We start from the raw sequence: 26,307 nt of genomic DNA, 5'->3' as shown, positions 1-26,307 counted from the left end.
GTAGTACCCATTCCTCATTCAGGCTTCAAAGCACATACAGCATTTGGTCACTCATTTTAGTACTAACCGGGCTCAACGTTGCTTATCTTTGATCTAATATGAACTGATATATCAATATGATTATGCTGTATATACTTCGCCATACAGATGAACTAACATCATTTTTTATTTTCATCTTCATCATTTTTAATTCATATAATGGTATGCTAAGGCATTTTGTGTTTGTACATTATTACCTTTCGCACTCCTTTTTAAAAAATTAAATCGTCCAATCACCAAAGATGAGGATGGGTGATTAGTCGCTGAGGTAAAACATTCTAACTTCATAGGTTTTAAAATGAATTGTTCCAAAATCCGAATTTTCACCCTATCAGTTAAAACAGTGCAATCTATATATCTATAAAAGTGAAAATGTGTGAAGAAAACTCTCAACCTATATACTCAACTAATTTTTGATCTACAGACTTGAAATTTGGTACATAGGGTATTCAGACAGGTGGAAATTTTTTTAATCAGTGTTTATCCGGAAAAACGGGCTGCTAAGGGGTCCAAATTGAAAAACTGGATTTTTATCTGTTTGTCAACTGTTTCACATTTGGCAAGCTGGTCTAATGGTTATCGTACTTGACTCGGTCTTTAGGTTCTGGTTTGGATCTCAGCTCGAGTATTTTTTTTTTTACTTAGAAGAAGTGAACTGTTTAGAAAAATATAATACTAGCATACATAGGTCTCGGTCTGTTTCGTTTTTTTTTACTTAATTTTTAAAAAAAAAATTTAACGTTACATTAAATACCGGGCAACGCTGGGTACATCTGCTAGTATTATATAAATACATTTCAAAAATCGTTTTATTGATTTTAATGATAGTTTTAGCTGACAGTTATTTTTATGGTAACAAAGAAAAGAATATTTATTGCTTTAAAAGAAAAATGGAATTGCTATAATTTTAAAGAAAAAAGAGACATTGATTTTATTTATTTAAAGAATATTTAACTGACAATGGCAAATCTATATATTTTTTTTTTTAAATTTCAAAAAAAATTTTTTTTTTATTACATTTTCACTCCAAACAAGGCGCATTGCCACTTTGGTGTAGGGGGCTACTATCAGGGGCAGCAACTACTGGGGCACTATGTTGGGATTTGCGCAGCAAGATGTCGGTTCACGTTGCACTTGAACTTCTGCATGTCAGTACAGTTAGGGAAGCAGGAACTTGGAATGGAATTCCAGAGTCTAGCGGTTCTGGGGAAGAAACTACTGGAGTAGAAAGATCTTTTACATCTAGGGATCTCTACAGTGTGGGGGTGGGATTTAGCTGCCTGTCGGGTTTGTCGGAGGTGTCTACGTCGTGGGGGCACAAGTGTCTGCAGTTCGTCAGAGCATTCACCATTAAAATACTTGTAGAACAGGCACGTTTCGTCGATGGGACAGAGGCTGAAGCTTAGATGCCAGTTCAGGGCCTATCAGATTGGCGACTCTTTTTTTACCTTGTCTAGAAGCGAGAGACTAGCAGCAGATGCACCAGCCCAGATGTATCTATAAAAGTGAGAATGTGTGTGTGCGAGGACAATTCTCAACCTATATACTCAACAAATTTTTTATCTACAGACTGGAAATTTGGTATATAGAATATTCAGACATGTGGAAAACTTTTTAATTGGTTTTCATCTGGAAAAATGGTTGTTAAGGCGTCAAAATAGAAAAAATTGGTACGTGGGGGCGGTCATTGGATTTTTATCTGCTAATTGTTATACGAATACGTATGCGTGAATCGTTCACATGACAGATTCCTTCTATTAAGAATAAGTAAGTTTGAAAACACTTTTTAAAGATCATGTCAAGCTGGTGTAATGATTATCGTACTTGACTCACTGTCTTTGGGTTTTGGTTTGGGTCTCAGCTTGAGTATTTCTTTTTACTTACAAAAAGTGAACTGTTTAGAAAATAAAACATAATACTTGCATGCACGTATCTCAATTTCTGCATGAATTAAAATATAATATTTATGCGTATTTTATGACCGAATAACAGATTTATTAAGAAAAGCTTTTTTTCTTATTTTACTTAATCTGTTATCTATTAAAATAGCTAGTATTTTTACATAAAAAGAACGACTTTTTCTTGATATTATAGAATGTGACATTTATTATACTAAAAATAATATTATTATTATTAACCGTAAGTTATGTAGAAATTGCTGTGGAATTTTCGAGGAATCCTACTAATGTCGCATAGATTGTCATGTCTGTCCGTTAGTAAATGAGGAATAAGATTAGATTTATTAAGAAAAGCTTTTTTTCTTATTTTACTTAATCTGTTATCTAGTAAAATTATATGCCTTGTTTTCATCTAACATACGAAGGTCGCTCCAAAAGTAAAGCCTCCCTTCTTTTTTACTCAAAAGTTGAAGAGGTACAAAGCCGAGAGTTGTGTCATTAAAACGAGCGACCTTTTGTACTCTAGAATTTATTTTTCTACATAGTCACCACCATTTTCAATGCCCTTTTGCCAGGAATTCAATAACGCATCTCTGCGTCTGATGCACATCCATGACAGGATTTGCTTTCTTAGAGTTTCACACCATCAATATCTGCAACAGAGAGATGAAACTTTTTGGTAATGAAGGCATAAGTTCAGTCATAACAATGCAATTTGCAAATCTCCTCTGATCAATTAGGGCGGAATAAAAATAGGAGGTATTACTTTTGGCATTCACTTCGTATAATGCCATCTTGCAAGATTAAAAAATAGGACTTAAATAGTATTTAAGTTGCATATGAAGCTTCGAATTTGACCAGCAAATTTTCATATTTTATTCCTGAATAATATTAGTGAAGTAAATTTATGTCAATTGTAATAGTCTTAAACTTGTAACAAATTCTTTAAGTAAAAAAAAACTAAACCATTTTTTTTTTGTCAAACAAAATTGAAAAAAACTAATAAGAAAGCCGATATTTTGTGTTTTTCATATATTTTTAACAAAGGGTTTGAAAAAAAAAAGAAGCATTTTGTTTATGTGTTTTTCATGTATTATTATTATTTTTTTTTCATTTTTTCTTCATTTTTGTAACTAATGTAAACTAAATTTTTTTTTTTTTTTTTTTTTTCATGAACATTTTTTTTTCTTCTTATAAGGTGAGGCTGGGTAACCGATATTTGAAAATTAAATTAAGACAGCCAGGATATTCCCTTATGGATTAGGTAGACTTTTCTATGGTCGCATCAGACGATGTCAAAGTGGGGTGAGAAGAGATAGCAGATGTGGAAGAAATTCGCAAATACAACCGAGTAGCTTTCCGATTTATGGTTTAAGATGAGGACAAAAGGATCATTACCAAATTTCTGTCTCCACATAAACTCGAAAAGATGACCGTCGAGAAGCTCTCGGCTGTTCCTGTTGATTTTTTTTCACTATTTTCCTCAACGAGTGTTTGCTCCTGTGTCGCGTATTGATTGGCGTCTTATGTCAGATTACAGTCAAACCCGAGTGCATAATGTCATTTTTCGAGCAAAGCCGAATGAACAGTTAGTTACATCTTGTTCGAATACCAAAAAAGAAAAAAAAATTATATAATCCTGCTTAGACAATGGGAAAATGAAGATATTTTTCAATTACAATCAAAAGCATCCAAATCGTCAAAAGGAATAATATTTTCATTGAAGAATATAAAAACGGTTGTCTATCTTTTGTTTCTATTTCTGTATAAGTTTAAAAACGGGTGTAACCAAATAAAAATTAAATACTAAAATGACTACCTTATTCAAGGCAACGCCATGTACAGCTAATCTATATATTTATATTTTATTTGTAAGACTCTATAGAATGGAAAACGTTCAACAAGATGCATTTAATCATTGACTGGAATTAGAACAGCCGAATCCAAGTATTAGTCCAAGATTGAATTATGTCTACTGAATATGTTGTATATAAATATATCCCATCACCACATATGAGGTTCAGGCAACTAGGTTGTCCAAAATCCACACAAATGATTTTTCTATAGGCTTTGTGTCAGAGCATCCACACTTTTTGGAACCACTGCTAAACTCAGTCAGTGCAAATAATGGCCACAAATCAGCATGCAATAGAACTGAGGTTTTACAGCAGAGTTTTTATTCTTCTTTTAGATGCATATCTTGATGAATGGTCACATATAAATAACAGGGGTTTTTAAAAATGCCCCCATATACTAATCTGGAAATTTCTACATCCTGATGCTATACATGCAGCATCCAATGTTCCCAAATTGTTACCAACCTGGTATTGGCCAGGCTCATCATTGCTTAACTTCTGTGATCTAATGATTACTGATGCGTCATGATTATGCCATATATATATATATATACAAGTAAATGGTAGTTTGCTTGAAGCATTGCTGGTAAAGGAATATATGAAAGTTTTAAAAGCCAAAAGCAATGCGGAAAGGACTGGAATTGCAAGAGTAAAGAAAAGAAAAACAGACGGGTATGTTCGAGTAGAGAAATGTCTAACGAGGGGAGGAGTGATAAATGAATAAAGTTAGACATTTCACTACTCGAACATACCCGTCGATTTTTTTTTGTTTGCTTTTTTCTTTACTCTTGTGATTCCGGTCCTTTCTACATTGCTTTTGGCTTTTAAAACTTCATATATATATATATATATATATATATATATATATATATATATATATATATATATATATATATAATGTACTAGCAGTTCAGCCCAGCTTTGCTTGGGCCCTATGTACTGTTCATAACTTTATGTGCATATGTATATATATATTAAAAAGTTTGACTCATGCCCAGGTAACCTACATCTAAAATTTCAAGTGTTTAGACCCAAAATTGACGGAGGAGTTTGGTAGAGTCTGCAAAGGTCAATTCTTTCAACTTTGACCTCTTGGCAGCCAAATTTTCGCCCCGAAACTGATTAAAAAAACTTGCCCTATGTCTGAATATGCTTTATGTAAAAGTTCAAATGTTTAGAACCAAAATTGGCTGAGAGGTCAACTTTTTTTTAGCTTTGACCCAAATTTTTACCCCTTAACATTTATTGTTTTGGGCTCAAATCAAATTAAAAAGTTTGATCCATGTCCAAGTAATCTACATCTAAAATTTCAAGTGTTTAGACCCAAAATTAGCCGAGGAGTTTGGTAGAATTTTCAAAAAAGTCAAATCATTGAAATTTAACCCCTTGACAACCAAAATTTGGACCGAAAACCAATTAAAAAGATTTCCCAAATCTCAATATGACTCATGTCAAATCTCGAGTCTGTAGACTGAAAATTGACAAAGTAATTTGGTAGGGAAATGTACACACACAGATAATTTGACTTTTATAGATATACCAGCAGTTCAGCCCGGCGTGGCTTGGGCCCTATGTACTGTTCATAACTTGCCCTATGTGTGTATACACTTTATGTAAGATTTCAAATGTTTAGACTAAAAGTTATCTGAGTAATTTCGTAGAAACCACAGAGGTCAATTTTTTGTAACTTTGACCCCAATTTTGACCGCTTAACATTTATTATTTTGGTTTCAAATCCAAATAAGAAGTTTTACCCATGTCCAAGTTACCTACATCTAAAATTTCAAGTGTTTAGACCCAAAATTTGGTGGAGAAATTTGGTAGAATCTGCAAAGGTCAACTCTTTCAACTTTGATCTCTTGGCAGCCAAATTTTCACCCCAAAACTGATTAAAATGCTTGCCGCATGTCTGAATACCCATTATATATAAATTTTGAATGTTTATACCCAAAATTGGCTGAGTAGTTTTCTAGATATTGCAAAGGTCAATTCTTTTGAACTTTGACCCCTTGGCAGCTCAAATTTTCGACCCAAACCGATTAAAAAGCTTGCCCTATCTCTGAATACCCTTTATGTAAAATTTCAAATGTTTAGACCAAAAATTGGCTGAGTAATTTGGTAGAGTTCGCAGAGGTCAATTTAAAAAATTTGTTTAATTTGACTCCAATTTTGACCCTTTAACACTTTTTTTTGGCTCAAATCAAATTAAAAAGTTTGATCCATGTTCAAGTAACCTACATTTAAAATTTCAAGTGTTTAGACGGAGGAGTTTGGTAGAGTTTTCGAAAGTCAAATCGTTGAACTTTGACCCTTTGACAGCCAAATTTCTGGCTGAAAACTGATTAAAACGATTTTCCTAAATCTCAATACCCCTTTATGTCAAATTGACAGAGTTATTTGGTAGGGAAATGTACACACACACACACACACACACACACACACACACACACACACACACACACACATTTTCGCTTTTTTAGATATTATGTGTATATAATGTTTAATATGTTATATGAATGTGCTATGCTATATAAATTAAACAGATTTTTTCTTGATTTAATCAGCTAGTATATTTCTGTTAACAGAAGTTGTGCATGTAAATTTTTTTTTGCAGGAATTTAGATAAATTCTTGCTGGGTGTTTTTGGAAAACATATATTTTTTAATTTTCTTTCAATAATCTTTACATTTTTTTCCCGACAGACAGCTTCTAATATAGTCATTCATGTATGAAGTTGGAGGTGTTTTCACTCTCACGCTTAATCTACCATAGCTGCCACCACCTTACACTATCAAATTTTATTCATTCCAAAATTATTACTTATTGAAAGTATGTTTTTCTTAGCCAATTACACAAGGTTATCCAATTCGTAAATTTCATACTTAAAGTTGGTTTTTTACTTTTTCGATTGCTGTTGTACGTTATATTGTGGGATCTGTTATGTTAAATCATAAACAGCAAATAATTGAAGTTGAGGAATTTGATAAGTTACTCTACATTTGCAGGTCCAAACCTGAGACACTGATTGATTACTGTTTATATAATGATTGTTTATTGCTAAATCGATCCTGCTGGTATCTTACTCTTCTACATGCTCTAATAATCAAAACTGAGTTGAATGATTGATTTATACGATCCCAACTTAAGGAAAGTAACACAGTTTAATAAAGATAAAAATAACACCACTTGACTAAGTTCCAAACCGGCTTCGAAGCCTAGTAGGTGATGCCCTTTTTTTTCTGCAAAATTCATACTAGTTAACATAATCTACACCTACCAGCATAGGGTCCTAGTGTTATATAATATATTCAAGTTACGCTGGCATGTTGGTAATTGGAGTTGCTGGCGGGTTGGTAAGTGCAAAGAATGGTTCAAAGGGTTATGGTTGACGTTTGTCAAACAGGTAGCTAGGGTCAGCGATGACAACTGAAGGTGATCGAGTTCGTGTGAAAGAAAAACGATGCATGAAGAAGAAAGAAAGAAAAGATATCTTGTGGTTCGCATGAAAAGCCAGTCGGTTTTCTAAGTTTGGAAGAAGCAGATGTCTCGGTTAAATGTGAAGATGCGTCAAAGAAAGAAACGTAAAGTTGTTAAAGGTGTTCGACAATGTGATGCCTTCTACCTTGTTAATTCGTTAGACGAAATAAAGAAGCCATGCTAGAAATCGGTGTTGTGTTTCTTCGTAAGAGGTACTTCTAGCATCGACCAGTGACGGCAAGAAAGTATTGCCAGAGAAGATCAGAAACAGGAAAAGGAAAAAGGTATCACGACTTTATCAAAACACACACACACACACACACACACACACACACACACACACACACACACACACACACACACACACATATATATACACACAAGCATACATATATAGTCATACATATATAGACGATCGTGGCGCACACAATCATAGATACTAAATAAGAGACTCACGTACAAAGACAGATATGAATAATAAATAAGATATAACCAATCACCAGACAGATACCCTCCTCCCCACAATGTTACACCGACATAAAACACCAGCACTTATTGCTATTAGTTATTGCTGCTGCTTATTATGCAACAGTCAACAGTTAATTATACCAGTATGTCTTGATTATAAACGGGCAACAACTCTTTCATGGCAATGTTTTTTTCTGTTTTTCTTTTTCTTTTTTTTTTTCACTCCTCTGTTTAAATCAATGTTAATTGCAGCTGAAAAATGATTCAACACACCCCAGAACTCAGTAATTTTGTCCTGGTTTAATAGTGTCTTTTAAAAAAATGTTTTTTTTTTTCAGATTCTAAATTTCCAATAAAAGGTCGATTGTCTCAGGCCTTGTCTGTAACCACGGCGATGGTTAAAAGCTGTGCTAGAGACTTCAAAAAGTTATTGCCGCTTCTGCAAGTTTTGAAAATGTACTCAACAAATAGTAAGTACTTTCATTGGTTTCTGCCTTTTTATTACTTTCATTTTTCTTGATGTGCTTTAAAAGAAAAGTGGAAGGTGATGAATTTGTGAGAGAGTCCCCCACCCTCCAGAACGCAAGGGAAGAAAATAACAAACTTTTGCAAGAAACACCCGTCTAGCAGAAAACACTATCAATAATTTCTCCCACTCTTTATCTGTGCCTAAACCTTAACGCAGATTCCATGAGCAAAGTTTCTTTCTTAGAACTGCACACCTATGGAATTGTCTTTCGTTTTCCTGCTTTCCAGCTGACTACAATATGGTTGTCTTCAAGTCTAACGTAAACAAGTTTTTGATGAACCGTTCCATATAAGTTAACAAATTTACCGAATTTCTATTACTAACGATTACTATATTGTCCAATTTCTACTGTACACTCTTTAACTCTTATCCTCGAGTGACCTCTTGGCCTTGATAAGTGGTGATGCCAGTGTAAAAAAAAAAAAATAAATAACATGATATTCGTTCAATATAGAGATTATCCAAACGATGAATCAGCTATGTGGATTAAAAAAAAAGCATGTCTTCAATTGCAAAAAGGTTTACCGGTTGGGAACAGTTTGGAAGCATGTGATTAGACAAGACCGTTGATAGTTGAATTCGGAGACAATTTCTAACATTTTCATAATAAATGGGCAATCTCCAACCAACATGCCCCCAAAATAAAGATGGCGGAAATGGATACAGTTGATGTAAATACGGAACGGAAGTCACTAAGCATGAAACGAAATACGAAGATATATAGAAATAGTGATTTTGCATTTCTATAAATATTTTTTCTTTATGATTTCAAATATATTCATATGGAAATATTTTATTTAAAAAGCTTAACTTGGTTTTAGCATTTCTTGTTTTACGACGAAACAATAAAAAATGTTATTTTTATTGCTTACATTTTTATTAATTATGTTTTCTTTAATATATTTTTTTAATTCTTAGATAGAATGTCTTTCACAAGTTTTATGATACATAATCTTGTTATAAATTTTTCTGTAGAAATGTAAAAAATAAAAGTTTTTCTTTATTTGTTTTATTATTTCGTGATAATACAAGAAGTGTTAAAACAAAAAATAAAACTGTATTTAAAGGAATATAAAAAATTTTTTATTTTATTTTATTGTGGACTATTATCCTCATCTTTTCTTAGTTGTTTCATGATGTTTCGACCAACTATTCCTCTGGCTTTCGTCAGGTGGTAACCGCAACGGGATAGAAACTCTGAATCTCCTGACTGCATCCACTGCAATTACTGCCTTCTGTAGTTGTTGTCGTCTCACCATGTGGCCAGAGGAATAGTTGGCAGAAACGTCGTGAAACAACTAAAAAAGATGAGGATAAAAGTCAGCAATAAATAAATTAATAAATAATACTCATCTCAATAATGAATTCCAATTAAATAATATATATAAAAAAAAAAGTTTATTATTTTTGTTATTGTTTCATGATAACACAAGAAGTGTTAAGACTAAAATAATTTTTTGAAATAAAATATTTCTATGTTTTCGTATTTCGTCTCATGCTTAGTGACTTCCATTCCATATTTGCATCAATCGTATCCATTTCCACTATCTTTATTTTGAGAGCACGCTGGTTGAAGGTTGCCAATAAACAAAACATGAAACGAGCCATTCACACACGTTTTTTCATGCCATAGCGTACTTGTGCATATGTGCGTTATTGCCTGTCAGTGATTAAGAAACAATCAACAAAGTCTTTTTTACATACGTGCATGGTCGCTGGTCTTTCATTATTTTTATCATCACTTTTCCATGTGTGGGTTGTGATGCTCTTGTGGTTATGGATCTTCCGTTTAACTCCAGGTAAATCTACTCATGCATGCAAACACTGTGGAGACTTGTTGGCTTTCAAAGGTTTTATTTAAGAGTTTGTCCACAAAGGGGAGAGAGACTACTTGGGCTAAAATTGATTGCTTCTTACTTGTTCTTCTACTTGAGAATTGAGAGACACTGATAATAGACATTTGCTTAGATTCTCTTGGCATTGTTGGGTGCATCTTGCTTGTTCTGGTTCCTGACTTAGACCAACTTTTAAAAATCCTTTTTTTTCTCTCCTCACAAGCATGACGTCATCGCCGCCTATATTTTAACACCTGCATTTTTTTCTCTAGATTCCTGATTTCTCGTGGTTGTAATTTTCTGTTTAACTAGAGACGAATCATGGAAACACAATGAAGACTTGTTGGCTTTCAAAGGTTTTATTTAAAAAATGGTTGTTCTTGGGAGGAGAGACCAGTTCAATTCTGATTACTTTTTAACTTGTTTTTTTTTTCTACTTGGTGATTGAGTGACGCAGACAACATCATCTGGGTTACATTCGTTTAATTTCTCTCTGCATTTTCAGAATGTATGTCGTCTTTCTTGCTTCCTGAGTCCGACTGTTTAGAAACTCTGTTCTCTTTCTTGAATACACAATGTACTTTTTATGTCATATCATTCGACACCTACATTTCTAACTAGAGAGCTAATCGTGCACTTTTGCCTCGATTATGCTAGCTGCACTGGGTCTACTTCCATTTGCCTCCAGATTATCCTAAAACGTACGAGGTGCCTTCAATAAATTTCATATTGGCAATTTTTCATATTGGCACTTTTATTGATGGTTCACAGATGAAACTTTAGCCCCCTTCGAAGTAATCTCCTCCGGCTGTAATGCACTTGTACAGTTCCAACTACTTTTGGAAGGTCCCCATCGAAACCAATAACCCTCACTACAGCCTCTTTTATCTTTTCTCATAACAACAGCTTCTATGACTTTCCTTGAGCTTAGAGAATAACCAAAAGTCACGAGGTGCAAGGTCTGGACTATAGCGAAGGTGAGGAACTGTCTTTATGCACATCGTGGCCAAATAGTCTGATCTTCTCTGAGCACCCTTGGGACAAACTTTTCATAAATCTTCTGTATCTTCAGTTCCTTGTGAATAATTGTGTGTACAGTTTCCACACTGACATCAAACTGTGCACTTATTGTCTCTATAGACAAACGACGGTTTTTATCCATGAAATTCTTTATTTGGCAATCAACTCTCATAAATTCCGATTTTCGACTAAGAATCTGCATTCATTTTATTTTTATTTTCATAGAAACAGTAACAAATTAGCAAAGCATTGATCTAAATGCTACACATAAGCAACCGGTTCTTCTTCTTCTTCTTCTTCTTCTTCTTCTTCTTCTTCTTCTATTACTTTAACATAATTTTTCCCTTTTCCACTTTTCCAGAGGTTAGATTTTTTTTTGTTTCACAAGCTCTCTCTCTCCAGTCCTCATAGATAAATAGGTCAACTTGTTATATATTAGTACCCTACGCCAGTAAATAGAGATTATGTGTTCTGACTTCCTTACTCCTCCCACACCTCTCATCATCCCTCACAGATTCCCTGCTTTCCTTGAATCTCTTATGCCATTAAAAAATTGATGCTCAATTCATCCAAGATTATTTGAAAGCAGTCTGAAGCATTCCATACGTTTTTGTGGAATTTTTTCAAATTTAAAACAGAATTTTATTGAATATCATTCTTCCAAAGTGTCTTCACGTCCAGATTGCATTTCTGAAATTCACCAGCTGTGACACTCAGGCTTTAGTAGGCTGTATTCCAGTTCTTGCTGTAGCTATTCATTTGAACCTGAAATCATAAAAATTGGTCAGTCGTCTTATAAGATGTATAGCAATAGCATACTGAATTTGTAAGAGTCTACAACAATTTTAAATGCCTATACAAAAAAGTCTGAAAACTTATTGAAGGCACCGCGTACCTAATGTAATCCTTGCCAAAATTCATACTAGATAGCATAATCTGTACTTACTGGCGTAGGGTCCCAATATATAACTAGTTGACCCACTTATCCATAAGGACTGAAGAGAGAGCTTATGAAACAAACAAAAGAAAACATCTAACTGGAAAAGGGGAAAATGATGTTAAAGAAGAAGAAGAAGAAGAAGAAGAAGAAGAAGAACCGGTTGTTTATTTAGACCAATGCTTTACCTATTTGTTATTGTTTCTATGAAAATAAAAATAAAATGGATGCAGATTTTTAGTCAAAAATCGGAAGTTATAAGCTGACAAAAATGAAAATTGAAATCGCTGGCCCAGAGTCAAATTATAGAGCGGATAATTCCAAGCATGAAAGAGTGACAATAAAGAGCAATTGACGAATGCAATTTTTGTGACAGTTGTAAGCATTGCATGCACAAAAAATGCAGTAGAATTACAAGTTGAAAGATTGCAGTGTAAGACAATGGAGAAAGTATATTGGAGCATAAAGAGAAGCTATTGTTGGTGTAATTGCAAGAGTTAGGGTTAGATGAAGTAAGTTCAAGAAACTTTTTCCTTTATTTACCAGTGGAGCGTTAATATATTTTTTTTTCACGTTAAGATTTTTGTTCCTTAGAAGTGCTGGTTAAGTTTAAATAAAATAAAATATGTATTATATACGTTTGAAGCCAAAACAACGCATTATTACAAAAGAAACAGATATTTATTTTGTTTGAAATTTATATTGAAATTCATAAATATATTTTGAAGCAAAACTTCATCATCAGCATGTCTTTCTTTCTTGCTTTTTTTTTTTAATTTTTAAAAATTAAAAAATTTTTTTTGTTTGTTTTACTTACGTTCAACTCTAACAAGGCATATCGCCACTTGGACGTAAGGAGATACTATTTGGGACCATGCATAGGAAAGATAAACAAGATGTTGCTTTATCTTACATTTAAACTTCTACATATCAGTATAGTCAGAGAGCAGGTGTCAGGAAAGGAATTCCAAAGTCTAGCTGTTCGAGGGAAGAAACTATTAGAGTAGAAAGCTTTCTAGCGTTTAGGGACCTCGACAGTGAAGTTGTGAGATATTGTTTGTAAGTAGGTTTGTTGGGGATATGTACATCGAAGAGGCACAAGTGCAACGAGTTCATCAGAGCACATTCCATTAACATATTTGTAAAACAGGCACAGAGATGCAACGTTGCGGCGATGGGACAGGGGTTGGAGCTTAGTTGATAAAGTGGGATCTATTAGCTTGAAAACTCTTTTTTGGACCCTATCCATATTGATTGAAAGAAGAGTTTACCAGGCATGTATGCATAGTGTGGTGATGTATGGAAGTGAAATTAGTGAGCATTGACGATATGCGATGCATGAGACAAATGATATGACGAGCTTGGATCTGATGATCTCAGGAAGATTAAGTCTGATATGTGCAGAACAGGAGACTTCGCTGGTATGGTCACATCGAAAGAATGGATAAGATTTCTTGGGTTAGTTGATAGGAAAAGGCCCAGTATGGGGAGATGTGTGCAGAACAGGGGATATTGTTTGTTTGGTCACCTTGAAAGGACGTATGAGAGTTTTTGTGTTAGTAGATGAACAGTTGAGGTAGCAGGGTCAGTTGACAGAGAAAGGCCAAGGAAATCATGAGATAAAACGATACGCATGAGGAATCAATGCAGTCAAGCAAGATGTTATTTGAAGTGTGTTTAATGAGTTTTTTTTTTGGCAACCACATCCGGGTCTTTTATTTATTTATTTGCGAACTGTTATCCTTATCTTTATGCTTGTTGTTTCATGATGTTTGAGTCAACTATTCCTCTGGCCTTCATCAGGTGGTTAACCACGATGGGATAGGAATGTTGAGTTTCTTAACTGTATTCTGAAGATAGCGATTTCAATCCTACCCGAAGCAGACCAGAGGATTAGTTGGCCAAAACGTGGTGGACAACAACAACTATGGAAGGCAGTAATTATGAGGATACAGTTAAGAGACTCAGTATTTCTATCCAGTCGCAGTTAATCACCTGAAGAAGGCCAGAGGAATAGTTGCCCGAAACGTTGTGAAACAAGAACTATAAAGATGAGGATAACAGTCCGCAAATAAATAAATGAATATAAAAATTACTCGACTCAAAGGATTGCAATAATAAAATAACACATCTGGGTCTTTAATATTTATGGCCTATCTGCAATTCACTACCTAACTTGGTATTTGGATGTAGCCATCAGTGTTCAGGCTGAAATCCCCAGGCAAACAATGAGGGTGTAATGGTATCACCATCATCTGCTAACAATACAGAAGTCTATGCCTGTCATTGGAAAGGTTGTCTGCATGATTTTGGGCACATCTTTCGGTGGCCTTTTCATCTTAAAAAAATTTTTTCTCATCTGATCGGGAGAATGTTTCAAAGTAAACGAATAGAGAAGAATTTGATTAAAATTGGACTTAAAAACGACCATTTTGTATTCAGATGGTAAGCAGTCTTGTGGTATTGTATTCCACAGATGGAAAGTTTTTGAAAAGAAACTTTATTCAGGGTAGTTTTATTTATTTTTAAGTACAGATGAATCAAGAAAAATTCTTTACAGTGATTGAAGGAGAACAGGAATATGGACCTTGGGCTTAATTCTGGTAACCTTGTAACTCTTGCTTCCCTTATTTTGTCCTTTAGGTCACGTTCCATGAGCGATGTTTCTGACAAAGAGGGAAGAATTGTTGTTTCCTGGTTCAAAATCTATTCCATCTAACACTTATCGTTGGCTAGTTTTTGACCTCGAAGCAGTATGCTTTTTTTTTTTTTTAATTTTAAAAAAAAATTTTTTTTTTTTTAGCTCGTTACAGCAAGTGGCTTCATGCCTTATCTGGAGCGATTTCCATTTAAAAATATCCTTTTTATTTTCTTGGCATCTATCATTTTCTAAAAAACATTGCATGTTAACTCAAACATTTTATGAACATAATGTCTCTTTACATATTAATTATAACATTTTATTAGCGTGATCTACATTTGCGTTTTAACTATAACATTATTAACTTACTCCTCCTTTAACACATTAACTATAACATTTTTATTAATTTGATCTACATTTGTGTTTTAACTATAACATTATTAACTTACTCCTGTCTTTACACATTAACTATAACATTTTGATTAACGTGATCTACATTTGCATAACAATAACATTTTATTAACTTGATCTTCCTTTGCCTGTGAACGATAACCTTTTGTTAATTGTATATCTTTACATGCCATCCAGGCTTACATTAGTATTTTGGCTTTGTCTAGTTAGTCTTCTCAGTAGGGAAATCACTTCAAAAACTTCTGCATACCGACTCTGGAGTGAGTTTGAAAAACCAAATTCTCAATCCTTCCTCCTTCAGAAATTCATGCCTCTTCACTTCTATTAAAACATGTGGTTTTACTTTACTCTTCCTTGCTAGATATCTTAACGTTTTTACACCATATTGAAGTATCTTTATTTGCTATGCAATGCGCAGGCTTCTTTAGGATTTACATCTTTAGAAATGACATTGCGGGTCTGTCTCTGCTCTGTCTCTATTTTCATGGCGAGTGCTCGACTGAACTCCAATTTATGGTATCTTCTTGTCAAACTTTCACAAAAACACTCGATTAGCTACAACCACTATATATGATTTTCCTCACTCTCTATCTGTACCTAAATATAAATGCTGATTCTATGATCAAAGCTTCTTTCCCAGAACTGCCCACTCTTGGAACACTGTTCCGCTGGTATGCTTCTCATTTGAATATAACATTTAAATCTAATGTAAACAAGTTCCTGTTAAGCCGTCCTTATAAATAATCAAATTCTACCCCATTTACACCATAAGTGATTACTACACCACCACTTTACCTTCATTAACCTTTATCCTCGATTGGCCTTCGGGCCTTGATAACTGGTGACTCTCCAAAAAAAAAAAAAAAAATGTATCGATTCAACCAAAGAAAATATATGATAAATATAGCATGAATCTATAGCAACCAGTCGGTGGGACTAAAACTATGAACACTTTTATTAGATGGACAATTCGATTAAAAAATTTTTTTTTTTAATTTGGTTTCACAGAAATAACGATTCCATTGATCTTCTCAAAATCTGCACATTCTTTTCTTCTTGCATCTTCACTGCGGAGTATAACGTTGCCTTTTCTGTTTTTCTTTATAAATATTATTGATTCAGTTTTCGACATCTGCTGTTGCTGCATATATGTAAGTAGATGATCTTCCCTTGGAAAGTGGAAATAGATATTAAAAGCGATATCGGCTATTCAGTATGCCTACTTAGCATAAGAGTAGAAAAATAGTGTGAGGGTCGTTCCAAAAGTAAGGCTTCCTATTTTTTTAACTAAAAAAAAAAAACTAAAACGTTGAAGAGCTACGAAAACGGCACTAGTACCATTAAAACTAGTGATTTTTTGTGCTCCAGAGTTTTTTTTTTTTTTTAACGTCGTCACCACCATTCTCAATGCACTTTTCCCAGCCTTTTCTGATGCCTCGGTCGTAAAAATTTCGACCACGCCTTGTCAATCACATCTCTGTCACAAATTTGAAATCAACAAACCCGTCTCTCCTAACAGTGCTGACGTAAACTTTCAATAGGCACTGGTTCAATTTTTTTTTTTGCATATATGAATTCAGTGACGCCTCTTTTCTTCTGATGCATGTCCATGACAGGGATTGTTTTTTTTTTTTTTTTTTTTTTTTTTTGTTTTTTAGAATTTTAGACCTTCAGTATCTGCAACAGAGAAATGAAACTTTCAGGTCTTGAATACATAAGTTTTGTATTCCAGAATTTATTTTTCTGCATAGCACCACTATTCACAATACACTTTTGCCAGCGATGAACAATGACTTTACATGGGTGTCTGTAGCTCGTTTTCTCATATGAGAATCATTCCAAAAGTAAAGCCTCCTAGTTTTTAACTCAAAAAGTTTAAGCACTACGAAAATAGGAGTTGTACTATTAAAACGAGCGACCTTTTGTGCTCCAGAATTTATTTTTCTACATAGTCACCACCATTCTCAATGTACTTTTTGTAGGAATTCAATGATGCATCTTTGTTTCTGATGCACATCTTTCTTAAAATCTCACACCGTCCATATGTGCGACAGAGATGAAGTTTTCAGACCTTGAAACAATGCAATTTGCAATCCCCCCTGATACATTTGGGCAGAATTAAAAAAAAAAAATAGGAGGCATTACTTTTGCAACGCCCCTGGCATATTCATAATTCACTGTTTGGAAAATGTCTAGAAGAAATTTGACTAGTCACTAATGAAGCCGACCTTTCACTTCACAACATTGTTGGCACCGATAGGATTTTAATTGTCTGTTGAAAATTTCGACTTTGTCTTTGTATGGTTACAATGGTTTTACTGCGAGTGTAAAAATGAAAAAAAAAAAAAACCCAACAAGGATACAGGGGAAGACGGGGGGGGGGGATGAAAAAACGGATTGATTTTTGGCTACAGCTGGATGTGAAGCCATATTGAAAATATGAACCATGGCGTGTCTCGCTCATCGGGAAGACCTGACTTTTGGAAAAAAAAAAAAGTCTGATCATAATAGAAAATATATGCAAGAAAACGTTGGTTGTGAATGGAAGAGCAAAGTTCATGGCACTGATACACGAAAGCAACAAAGCAACCATGAAACACAAATGGATATTGCGACTTTGAAAAACTTGGTCAAGAAGAAGACTTAACCCTTTATGACCTGAATTATGATGTAGATGATTAAAAAAAATTTATTGTTAATTTTAAAGATGATTTTGAGACTTTTTTTTCACTATAACGGTCTTTCATTATGAAGTTCAATAGTTAAACTACTACTGAGAATTTTTGCATTTCATAAACTTACCTTGATTATTATCCATAGTGATTAAAAAAGTGTATTTATGACAACAAACGAAATCCTCCGCTCTCTGAGACAGATGGTGGCATACTGAATGTAAGCAATCTGGGGATATCTGGCATCTACCCAGACACTGAATTAATACATACAAGACGTGTTTGAATCAATCCCTACTTAATTTATACTGTTACACATAGTGGAACGATGAAATTATCACCTTAGAAAAACCAACATGATTTCATTTCCGTTTGATGAAAGCCAACTTTCTTTTTTTGTTGCAGACCATCTACTAGTTGGCCAGTTGTGTACAAATCTTAAGAGCGATAGGAGCTCTGTCATGACTGAAAGTGATACAATGTTCAACGAGCAAGATTAGGAATTTGCTGCTCTCTACCAATGCAAGTTATGACAACAGAACCATTGCTAGCACCCTCAAACTGCAAATCCGGACGGTTCAATGCTTGGGGGCACAGCACAATGAAATTTTTGGTCACAGTTATGGTCTTTGGTGTTGTTTAAAGTGAGGGCCACATCATACCACCTCACATCTTCGAAGTCAGCTTGAAAGTCAACACCATAGTGTACCTGGATGTGCTGAAGAGTGTGGTGATCCTTTGATGCAATCAGGTGACCGCTGGCAGATCCTGAGTGTGGCAGCAGGACTCAGCACTGGCCAACAAATCCAAAGACTCAGGCTTGGCTTCAAGAGTGTTATAACTTTATACTCTTCCTTCACTTCCTCCCTCCTCTCTGACCTGAATCCGCTAGACTACTTTGTTTGGTCATACATTGAGAACACCACAAACATGACCTCCCACAACACCACAACTTGCCTGATTGCCACCATCTGCCGAGTATTCACCGAGCTCCTGCCAGTGCTTGTGGTAAAAGCATGTTCCCAGTTCTGGAGCCGTATTGAGGTGGTGATTGAAGCTGAAGGCGGCTACATTGAATAGATATCAGCTCTACTACATAATTAAGTTACCTGAATTTGTATTTTCAATAAAAGTTTTAAAATAAAGTTGTAGTTTGTTTTCTTTAGGGCGACAATTTTATCGTTCTCTCCTGTATTCATTTATTTACGACTGAACGAATTAGTTCAACTAGGTCATAAAGGGTTAATGAAGATTAATTGAAGGTGTGTGCAATGCATCCAACTGATCTAATATAATGGAACAACTACAAATAGTAAATATGTTTTTTAAATATCTGCATTGACAATAGGTACGGCATAATTGTGTTGATGCATCAGTTCTCATTATTTTACCAAAGTTAAGCGACGTGGAGCCTGGCCAGTACCAGATGGGTGACCATTTAGGAATACTAGGTGTTGTATGCTATCTTGCCGTGATTAGGATATGCGGCTAGAGACCACTTGTAAATTTGATATACCCTGTAAACTTCCTACTTCGGAAGAAGCTGTCATAGCCCGACCAGGGTTAATGCCAGACTAGGTATTATCGTTTCACTTATATATCAACAACAATAATTAATACAAAAATATAACAAATTTAAAGTCAACCCAGCAAACAAATATGCATTAATACTTACATGTAAAAAGATTAAAAATGTTGGTGTTGTGAACGAGAAAACGAAATAAAAAAAGGAAAAATGTCCAAACATGTACAAATTGCTTTAAAAATAACTATTTTCAAAGAATATGCAAATTCAAAAAGAAGAATCTTTGAAAAAGTTAAAGAAAATGAAACCAATATGGAAGTCTTTTTATTAAAAATAAAAAATAATAATGTGGAGAAAAGAAAATAAGGATATAATTAAGCAGTAGGTGCTCTAGTGAAAAAAAAAAGGTGTCTTGGTAGGGCACATGCCTATAATACATTCCTCTGAAAAGGGCACTTTTAAAACAAAGTAAAAGGAACAAGTGCTTGCGCAGTCCTAGCATCTCCTTCTGCACACCCTTTGCGCTTAAAGTTAAAATTAACAACGTTAATTTGAGTATGCAAATTGATAACGGTCGTGAAGTAATGCTTACACTAAATATTTTTAAAGAATACATTGGAAAGCCAACTTTATGAAAGAGCAATTTATAACTCTGACAAGTTGATGGATCAGTCATAAAAATAAACAAAAAATTTAGAGTACTTTGAAGGTTCCTTGGAGTTAGAAGACAAATTTATAATAATACTTATAATTGATTAATTTTGTAAAAAGAACCATGGACTTCTTGGAAACAATGTATTTAACATGAATTCTACCAAATGAATTCATCATCATCATATCGTATGAATCCAAAGATTTTATTGTTGGCATTGGTTTCCCTGATATTTTTCTGTAATGTTGTCCAGGAACCAACACATTGTAGCCTCAGTCGCAATGTAGACAAAGAACAGGAAAAAACTTTAACTCCTTTTGTTTTGGAATGACACTTATTTCCTCATTCTCACATTACCGCTTTGACGTTTCTTATGTGATCGTCTTCTCGAACATGCTCTCGAACGTCATCCATGCCTCTAACATGATCGCCCTCTTTAACGTTCTCTCTCTCCTTTTTCTAATCTTTTTCTTTGCACACGACTCTGCATATTGTGTAAAAATGGAAAAACTAGAAAGTTACAAAAAACAAACTATGAAATATTACGCTTCTACTCCAATTTTTTTCTAGAAAGACATTGGGTACTTACAGGTGTGACCACATGAAGGTTGTCAACATCTTAAGTGAAAGTGATTTGTCTGGATTCGAACTTGGAACACGCAGGTCGTCAGTCCGTGTCGTTAACCACTGAACCATCGTCACTTCCAACCAAATTAATTACATAAAATTGGAAAAACTGGAAAAAAACAACAAAAAAACTATGAAATGTGTTTAAAATTAAAAGAGACTGTTGCCATCTCTAATTATCAGACACGAAAATTAACAGTACGTTTATTGGCATTACTTATGAAAATTAATTCCTGAACATGTTTCGCCTGTGAGTTGAAAATGACCCAGTGTAGTTTGCGAAAGTCAGATGGAAACTTATGTACATGCAGACATTATAAAATAGGTATGAATTCCAAAGTTTTTCTGTGTTCATATCTTTCACACAATGTTAAAGTTATGTGAACAGGCAGATTTGCAAACGAAATATCACCAAATACCAATAGACAAAGTGGAACGATAAATTTGTCTCCCTAAAAAACAAAAAACAAAAAAAAAAACAAAACAAAAAAACTACAGCTTTATTTTAAAACCTTTTATTGAAAAAAAAAATCAATTCAGGTAATTTGATTATGTAGTAGAGCTGACATCTATTCAATGTAACCGTCTTCAGCCTCAATCACTGTCTTGATATGAGTCCAGAACTGGGAGCATGCCTTTTCCACAAGCACTAGTGGAAGCTCGGCGAATACTCGGCAGATGGCGGCGATCAGGCTGGCTTTGGTGTTGTGGGAAATCATGTTAGTGATGTTCTCTATGTATAACCAAACAAAGTAGTCCAGCAGGTTCAGGTCGGGGAGGAGGGGGTATTGAGAGAAGCGTACAAATTCGTAACACTCCTTCTAAAGCCAAGACCGAGTCTCTTTGGACTTGTGGGCTGGTGATGAATCCTGCTGCTACACTCAGGGTTTGCCAGTGGCCGCCTGATTACACCAGGGGATCACCATATTCTTCAGCACATACAGGTACACTTTGGTGTTGATTTTCAAGCCGATTTCCAAGATATGAGGTGGCATGATGTGGCCCTCACATAAAACCACACCAAAGATCATAACCGTGGACGGAAACTTTGTTTTCATCACCCTAGGCACGTCCCTGTTATTCATGGCAATCCAGCGATGCATTTTGAGCGTGCTGGCAATGGTCCTGTTAATAATAAATAATAAATAAAATATAAAATAAAATATAAATAAAACTTTAAAAGAATTATTCAATTTTTTAAAAATATTAAATTTTAAATAATAGTATAAATGTGAAGGGAGAAATTTAAGATAATTAAAATAAATTAAAATAATTAAGATAATTTTTAAATAATTTATCTAATTTTAAATGACATTTTAAAAAATTGAATAATTCTTTTAAAGTTTTATTTATATTTTATTTGATATTTTATTTATTATTTTTATTTATTATTATTATTTATTATTTTATATATTTTTTATTATTTATTTTTTATTTATTTATTATTATTTATTTTATTAGTTATTTATATATATATTTTTTATTTATTTATATTTTATCTTTACCTTTTATTTATATTTATTTTTGTTTTATTTATATTCATCCTAAATTATATTTAAATTAATATATTCATGCTTTTTTTCATTATTTATTACCGTTAATTGTCGTACCCTTATTTATATGGAGTTTGTGTTCGTTTAAACTGAACATTTACCTTTCAGAGAGGTTTTTCCATACCCCCTCCCCCCGCTAAACATACATATATACACACGCGTGGGCACATACACATACACACACCCTCTCTCTCCCTCTCTTTCTCTCTCTCACACACCCACACACGCACACACTACACACACATGCGCTTTCTAATCTTTGGCGTCATTATTTACGTTATTGTTTTCAAACTTTGAAACTCTGAGTTTTTAAACGCTCGTTCAACGTTTTTTTCTGTTCGTTCACTTTGAATTGTTTTCAGTTTTTCAATTGCCGCTGATGAAATTACGTTAACTGCGTCCAATCTCTTATGGTTGATTCGATGTAACGAAACCAATAGTACGACTTTGAAATATGTATATATAGTGTCGTAATAAATATTGTGTGTGTGTATGTATATATATATATATATATATACACTTGTGCCCGATATTATTCATACCCCTCGGATCTTTGAGATTTCTATAAGAATATTGCTCAAACGAGAAGGTAGACAATATTAAAGGGATTTCAAACAATAAATCAAGCATAAGCATTTAATTTAAACTCAACAAATAAATAAATTATGCAAGTTTGAAACATTATACAAAGAAAAACAATAATGGCACTAGTTCAAAATTATTCATACCTCTCTTACTAATAGTCAATAGCATGCCCTTTATTCTTAATAACTGCCTGTAACCGTTTTGGATATTCATCAACAAGGTTTTTAAAAGCATCAACACTGATTTTTGACCATTCTTCAATGCAGTAGTTCTCCAAATCCCTCAAATTTCTAGGTTTCCGCTTTTTAACCTCAGTTTTCAATATGTGCCAAGGGTTTTCGATAGGGTTCAAGTCGAGACTCTGGCTAGGCCATTCCAAAACATTAATTTGATTATCCTAAACCATTTCTTGACTATTTTGGCAGTATGTTTTGGATCATTATCCTGTTGAAGAACCCAGTTTGGTCCTAAATGGAGCTTCTCCGCATCCTGTCTAATGTTTTTTCTGGAGTATCTCCAAATATTGCTCCTTCTTCATGGTTCCATCTATCTTGACCAAACTACCTGGACCACTAGCCGAAAAGGAGCCCCAAAACATTAGGCTACCACCACCATGTTTCACCGTGGGTACGGTGTTCTTTGGGTTGTAAGCTTCTCCTTTCTTCCTCCAAACGTAAGAAGCATCCATATGGCCAAACAATTCAATTTTTGTTTCGTCAGTCCACAAAATAATTGAGAAAACGGACTCTGGAGAATTCACATGGGTCCTAGCAAACTTTAGACGTGCTGCAAGGTGTTTTCCGGTGTGCAATGGAGTCCTTCTTGGTCTTCTTCCTTTCAGACCATTTTCATGCAGAGTCCTTTGCAATGTTTGCCTTGATATTTTTATGCCAGAAGACTCCAGATTTTCTAAAATGTCCTTAGTAGTGGTGGTTGGATTTGCATTAACACTTCTTACAATATTCCTGGTGGCTCTAGCAGACAGTTTTCTTTTCTTTCCTCTATCAATCAAGTTGTTTGTTGTGTGGTGGCTCTGGAATTTTTTGATGATGCTCTGTACTGTTGCTGTAGGGACCTCAAATTTCTTGGAAATTGACTTGTAACCTAAACCATCCTTATGTGAATTCACAATTTTAGTCCTAAGATCATTACTAAGCTCTTTTTTCTTCCTCATTCTAATAATTTTTATTCTTTTATTGGTTTTCAGTTGATATCATTTTAATTTCTGAAAAATGCAAAAAACGAAATAAAATTAATCAAAGGTTGTATAAAAGCATTCAAAATAAGAATCAAACAGGAAACAAACAGTCAGAAACTCGATTAATACTGAAAAAATAAGGGGGTATGATTATTTTTGAACATTGCAGATTTTATAAATAGCTGTATATTTCTTTTATTACAAGTATACCGAGATTTTAAAATGACGAAAATGATCAGAAGAGGTTTATTAAGAATATGTATCAATATGGACGTAAACAATAAATTCTTACAAAGTTACACCTAATAAACTCAATTTTCAAGGGGGGGTATGAATAATATCGGGCACAAGTGTATATATATAATTTTTTTTAATTTTTTTCTCTCTCTAAGAAAATTGTTAGAAGAAGCATGACTATACACTAAGGCTAACTTTACACTTCACGACATAAACGAATAAATTCTTGCGATTTTAGAAGCGGATTGCAAAGACATGTTGCTGAAAATGGATGGACGCCGTGTCCATACTGTTATATGGAATTGAAACTTAGCATCTTAAAATTAGTCAAGAAAATCTAAAAATTAGTCAAGAGAATGTGTTTGATTCCAAATGCTTGAGAAGGAGTCTGGGGATTAAATAGAGCGATCAAATGATTGATCAAAGAGTCAAAGATTGCACTAACCAGCAGATAGTATTATCAATAATCTGCAAACAATGTCTAGACAGTTTCGGACATACCCTAAAGTTGACCCCAGATAGAATTGTCAACCAAGTGCTCCAATTGGCACCTGATAGAAAAGGAGAGGAAGACCAAACCTGAACTGAAAACAGACAATCGAGAGAGATTTAATTGTAATGAGAAGAAACTAGAGGGATGCTTCAGATGGAAAATGATGGTAAATTTTGACTCATGCGTCATAAGACGCGCAAGTTGCTAAGTAAATAAGAGAAAGGATGTTGAGAGTTCATAATTCAGTCATCGACTTCCCTATTTTCCACAAAAAAAGTGGAAACCTGAAGTTCATAAAATTAACCGAAATCAGTGTGTAATTGTTTTATGGTTGAAAAAAAAAAAAAAGCATTTAACCAAGAACTAAATGCTAACAGAAATGAATAGAAGAAAATTAAGGATGCTGTGGCAGTTTGCATTGATTTTCATATTAAATAGCATTTAAATAGCATCTTTTGAGACGAAAGAACAATCTATTTTCAGACAAAAAGCAACCTGTGTCTATTTTTCAGGGCCAAGTGTCATTTCTACCTATTCTGAAGCTGAAGAGGAATCGATGTCTATTTTCAAACCAAAATGCAACAATCAGCATCCATTTGTAGTGAAATTGATTTGAACAATGAATTGATATTGACCGTTCACATTAGTCAAAGGGTATCGATTTTTATGCTGTGTCTGTGGTGAAAAGGAAACGGTGCTGTCCCAAACAAACGGTTGTAGACAGACATCTGGGACAATGAATAAACCGCATCTATTTATGAAAATGATTTTTTATAATGTTTACAGTGCACAGCAGTGAACAGTTCTACAATTGGATCCAGCATCATGATCATGAGTGGGGACCATTTCGCAGTTTAAGTCCCTACTCCTCTAATGCATCTTTGAAGTAGCGGAACTATCTTAACCAGAAGTTGTATTGGTACTGGTCTAAGCTACATTTCTGTCCAACATTCATCGTTTCTTTTTAACCAGATCCAAGAGGATGCCTTCTCTGCTGCTTCCTGCATATCTATCACAAATTTTTTTTTCTTTTCTATTTGTACAACAAAAATGATGTTGACGCATGTTGATTAGCTTTCATTTATCGTACAGACATGTCTCTTAAGTTGTGGGGGTGCTGCATTATTTCATGCAGCGTATTTTGGGCAAGAATAACCTGGTGGCACTCCTACCTCTCCAGGTTCTGAGCAGATACAATACCTGATATTACAAAATGGTTATTCATTTTAGTATTCGCCAGGCTCAACGTCACTTTTGTGATCTAATGGGAACCAGTGTCTCAATATAATTATGCTGTATATTATATATTATATCACCAAATATCAATATATAAGGTGGAACGATAAAGTTGTTTTCTAAAGAAAACAACACTACAGCTTTATTTTAAAACTTTTATTGCAAAAAATCAATTCAGGTAACTTGATTATGTAGTAGAGCTGACATCTATTTAATGTAGCCAACTTCAGCCTCAATCACTGTCTTGATATGGGTTCAGAACTGGGGGAATGCCTTTTCCACATGTGCCGGTAGGAGCTCGTCGAATACTCAGCAGATGGTGGCAATAAGGCTGGCTTTGCTGTTGTGGGAGGTCATGTATGTGATGTTCTCAACGTATGACCAAATGAAATAGTTCAGCAAGTTCAGGTCGGGGTGG

General features: G+C 34.3%; 1 protein-coding gene across 7 annotated transcripts in view; it reads left to right on the top strand.

Annotated features, from left to right (window-relative positions):
- LOC145246606 (cytosolic carboxypeptidase 1-like) overlaps positions 1-26,307 on the top strand; it is a 331,801-nt gene that overhangs the window by 144,375 nt on the left and 161,119 nt on the right. For all 7 annotated transcript variants that reach the window (XM_080108270.1, XM_080108268.1, XM_080108267.1 and 4 more), the window contains exon 7: positions 8,077-8,208. In XM_080108270.1, coding sequence (XP_079964396.1) covers positions 8,077-8,208 — 132 coding nt within the window. The remainder of the gene's footprint in view (positions 1-8,076; positions 8,209-26,307) is intronic.

The sequence above is a fragment of the Euprymna scolopes genome, chromosome 24 (assembly GCF_053919585.1).
Source record: "Euprymna scolopes isolate OS-2025 chromosome 24, ASM5391958v1, whole genome shotgun sequence".
In the NCBI taxonomy this organism is placed as follows: domain Eukaryota; kingdom Metazoa; phylum Mollusca; class Cephalopoda; order Sepiida; family Sepiolidae; genus Euprymna; species Euprymna scolopes.
This window is presented reverse-complemented; position numbering and strand designations above follow the sequence as displayed.